The 4,265-nt window shown below is 42.9% G+C and overlaps 1 protein-coding gene across 1 annotated transcript; it reads left to right on the plus strand.

Moving 5' to 3' along the window:
* The first annotated feature begins 759 nt into the window (after positions 1-759).
* On the plus strand, positions 760-2,760 carry LOC138357195 (dentin sialophosphoprotein-like). Its single transcript, XM_069313846.1, has one exon. It carries the CDS (start codon positions 760-762, stop codon positions 2,758-2,760), a length of 2,001 nt encoding a protein of 666 aa, XP_069169947.1.
* The last annotated feature ends 1,505 nt before the right edge of the window (positions 2,761-4,265 follow it).

Raw genomic sequence — 4,265 nt, forward strand, 5'->3', positions numbered from 1 at the left:
CTATCGAACGACTCATGATACGTAAACGAGAGACCTTCGTAATACTCTAGGTGTTTTGGGGTCATCACTAGAGGAGGTTATATTGATTATTTGAGATATTTGGTTAAAGGTCAATATTTGGACGTTGGTCGATGTCTCATCTTCCTTTGCTAGGTCAGAGGTCAAGGCTATATTATCCACAAATGGCATCCAATCAGAGGGCTTCCAATCATTCAATTTAGGAAAAAAATATATATTTTGTTGTATATATGTACTGGCCCTAACGTGGAATTATTTGGGTATTTTTATTCTATTTTTTTATTTATTTTTATGTTATTTATCTATGTATTCTCTGTCCCTATTTCTATTTTTATTGTTGTATGTGTGTGTCTGTATGTTTCAATTTTTTGGGGGTAAATATATTTTTTCATTTATGGATCTTTTCTTCCCCCTCTCCTTCCCTCCCCCCTATTCCCCCAAATCGCTTCCCCTACCCATCACTCTACCTCCCTCCCTCATAGCCCCATGGCTATCATACCCCCCCTTCCCCCATTTCCTGGCATAAACTGTAATATAAGAGATAAGTCACTTCCAAACTCACTACTTCCGCTAATAAAGCTATAATCGCTAATTGGTTGTAAATAGGGGGACACACGCCCCCCTTAATGGGGCTACCTGGAGGGGGGGCGGGGGTGAACAGGTGCTCAGGTACACCCTGATGGGTACGATTGATCACCTGAGGGTTCAGACAGGTGAGAGAGGTACATGGACAGTAGCAACATGGACAGTAGCAACATGGACAGTAGCAACATGGACAGTAGCATCAGGGACAGTAGCAACATAGACAGTAGCAACATGGACAGTAGCAACATGGACAGTAGCATCAGGGACAGTAGCAACATAGACAGTAGCAACATGGACAGTAGCAACATGGACAGTAGCAACATAGACAGTAGCAACATGGACAGTGGCAACATAGACAGTAGCAACATGGACAGTAGCAACATAGACAGTAGCAACATGGACAGTAGCAACATGGACAGTAGCATCAGGGACAGTAGCAACATAGACAGTAGCAACATGGACAGTAGCAACATGGACAGTAGCAACATAGACAGTGGCAACATGGACAGTAGCAACATAGACAGTAGCAACATGGACAGTAGCAACATGGACAGTAGCAACATGGACAGTAGCATCAGGGACAGTAGCAACATGGACAGTAGCAACATGGACAGTAGCAACATGGACAGTAGCAACATAGACAGTGGCAACATGGACAGTAGCAACATGGACAGTAGCAACATGGACAGTAGCAACATAGACAGTGGCAACATGGACAGTAGCAACATGGACAGTAGCAACATGGACAGTAGCAACATGGACAGTAGCAACATGGACAGTAGCAACATGGACAGTAGCAACATGGACAGTAGCATCAGGGACAGTAGCAACATGGACAGTAGCAACATGGACAGTAGCAACATGGACAGTAGCAACATAGACAGTGGCAACATGGACAGTAGCAACATGGACAGTAGCAACATGGACAGTAGCAACATAGACAGTGGCAACATGGACAGTAGCAACATGGACAGTAGCAACATGGACAGTAGCAACATGGACAGTAGCAACATGGACAGTAGCAACATGGACAGTAGCAACATGGACAGTAGCAACATGGACAGTAGCAACATGGACAGTAGCAACATGGACAGTAGCAACATAGACAGTGGCAACATGGACAGTAGCAACATAGACAGTAGCAACATAGACAGTAGCAACATGGACAGTAGCAACATGGACAGTAGCAACATGGACAGTAGCAACATGGACAGTAGCAACATAGACAGTAGCAACATGGACAGTAGCAACATAGACAGTAGCAACATGGACAGTAGCAACATGGACAGTAGCAACATGGACAGTAGCAACATGGACAGTAGCAACATGGACAGTAGCAACATGGACAGTAGCAACATGGACAGTAGCAACATGGACAGTAGCAACATGGACAGTAGCAACATGGACAGTAGCAACATAGACAGTAGCAACATAGACAGTAGCAACATAGACAGTAGCAACATGGACAGTAGCAACATGGACAGTAGCAACATGGACAGTAGCAACATGGACAGTAGCAACATGGACAGTAGCAACATGGACAGTAGCAACATGGACAGTAGCAACATAGACAGTGGCAACATGGACAGTAGCAACATAGACAGTAGCAACATAGACAGTAGCAACGTGGACAGTAGCAACATGGACAGTAGCAACATGGACAGTAGCAACATGGACAGTAGCAACATAGACAGTAGCAACATGGACAGTAGCAACATAGACAGTAGCAACATGGACAGTAGCAACATGGACAGTAGCAACATGGACAGTAGCAACATGGACAGTAGCAACATGGACAGTAGCAACATGGACAGTAGCAACATGGACAGTAGCAACATAGACAGTAGCAACATGGACAGTAGCAACATGGACAGTAGCAACATGGACAGTAGCAACATGGACAGTAGCAACATGGACAGTAGCAACATGGACAGTAGCAACATGGACAGTAGCAACATAGACAGTAGCAACATAGACAGTAGCAACATAGACAGTAGCAACATGGACAGTAGCAACATGGACAGTAGCAACATAGACAGTAGCAACATAGACAGTAGCAACATGGACAGTAGCAACATGGACAGTAGCAACATGGACAGTGGCAGGGACTATAAGGGACTGTGGCAGGGAGGCAGTTGTATATTGACCTTATATTAAATTTATCGTGTACTTCACCAATGCTTAGTCGCGCGCTCTGTTCGTTCACTGTACGTTCACTGCTGTTCCATCCTCGTGTACACGTTCACTGTGTACGTTCACTGTACGTTCACTGCTGGTCCATCCTCGTGTACACGTTCACTGCTGTTCCATCCTCGTGTACACGTTCACTGTGTACGTTCACTGTACGTTCACTGCTGTTCCATCCTCGTGTACACGTTCACTGTGTACGTTCACTGTACGTTCACTGCTGTTCCATCCTCGTGTACACGTTCACTGTGTACCCTTGTGTATGCTGGCTAGGTCGGGTCTCATTACATTCGGTTACGTTAACACGGCCTACTATTGCCGATAATGTGACATGGTATTCGAAAACTATTTGAGTGTACCCAAGAATTCCGTTTACAGGAAACCAAATTCATCAAAAATTCATAGTATATACTTTTATATTTTAAACCAACGATTTATAATAGAATAAAGTTATAACAGGAGAATAATCTCTCTTTAGAACAAAGTTTTCCTTGCCACTTTACATTCAGACTATTACTGGAACCGTAATATGCTTTCAGACCATCACAAATATCTAGATATTTGTGATAGATATCTAGATATCTAAGGGGGGGGGGTCTCGTAGTTATGGATTTGCTCTGAGGATGGGCTCAGGGTTCACATAATAATCTAACTGCTGCACATTCACTAACCACACACACACACACACACACACACACACACACACACACACACACGATTTTAGTGTCCGAGTGAATACAGTTGAGAGGCGGGACCAAAGAGCCAGAGCTCAACCCCCGCAAGCACAACTAGGTAAGTGCACACACACACATACCACTTCATGGCCCTGAGTGGCCTCCAACGACCATTGACAAGGTCTAGTCAAACAAGCCATTGTCCACCCATTACCAAGTTCAATTACCCTATTCCGTAGTTAATATCCTAATCATCCGAGGTCGTGGCCACCTAATACATCGCTTGTCTCATACGGATGTTAATCAACTAATTATGCGTATTAGAGACCATTGTTGTTGTTAATGATTCGCTACTGGGAACATAAAGTTCCAAGTAGCACCGGCTATGATGAACCCGTAGATATTAGAGACCATTAAAGCACCGTTATATTGACGATTTTGTGTATAGATCGATAGGTTAAGTGGGATGTTTGGGTTGGTGTGTTGTGGTTAATACAGGAGTGATTATGTTTTTAGTCTATCATGGACGGTTCCTGGGTCTCCCGTCTCTTCCAGGACTATCCTAACTCCATCGATCCTCTCTCCCACTACCTTCCTCTTCCCATATATATATATATATATATATATATATATATATATATATATATATATATATATATATATATATATATATATATACATACACTTTAACATGATTAATTATTTGAGTTTTTCATTTTTCATTTATTATGCTCCTTATATATGACTGTTGAGCATATTAGCGTTCTCAACATTCCAAACTGATGAATGTAGATCAACTTC

This window comes from Procambarus clarkii, chromosome 76 (assembly GCF_040958095.1).
Source record: "Procambarus clarkii isolate CNS0578487 chromosome 76, FALCON_Pclarkii_2.0, whole genome shotgun sequence".
Taxonomy (NCBI): Eukaryota; Metazoa; Arthropoda; class Malacostraca; order Decapoda; family Cambaridae; genus Procambarus; species Procambarus clarkii.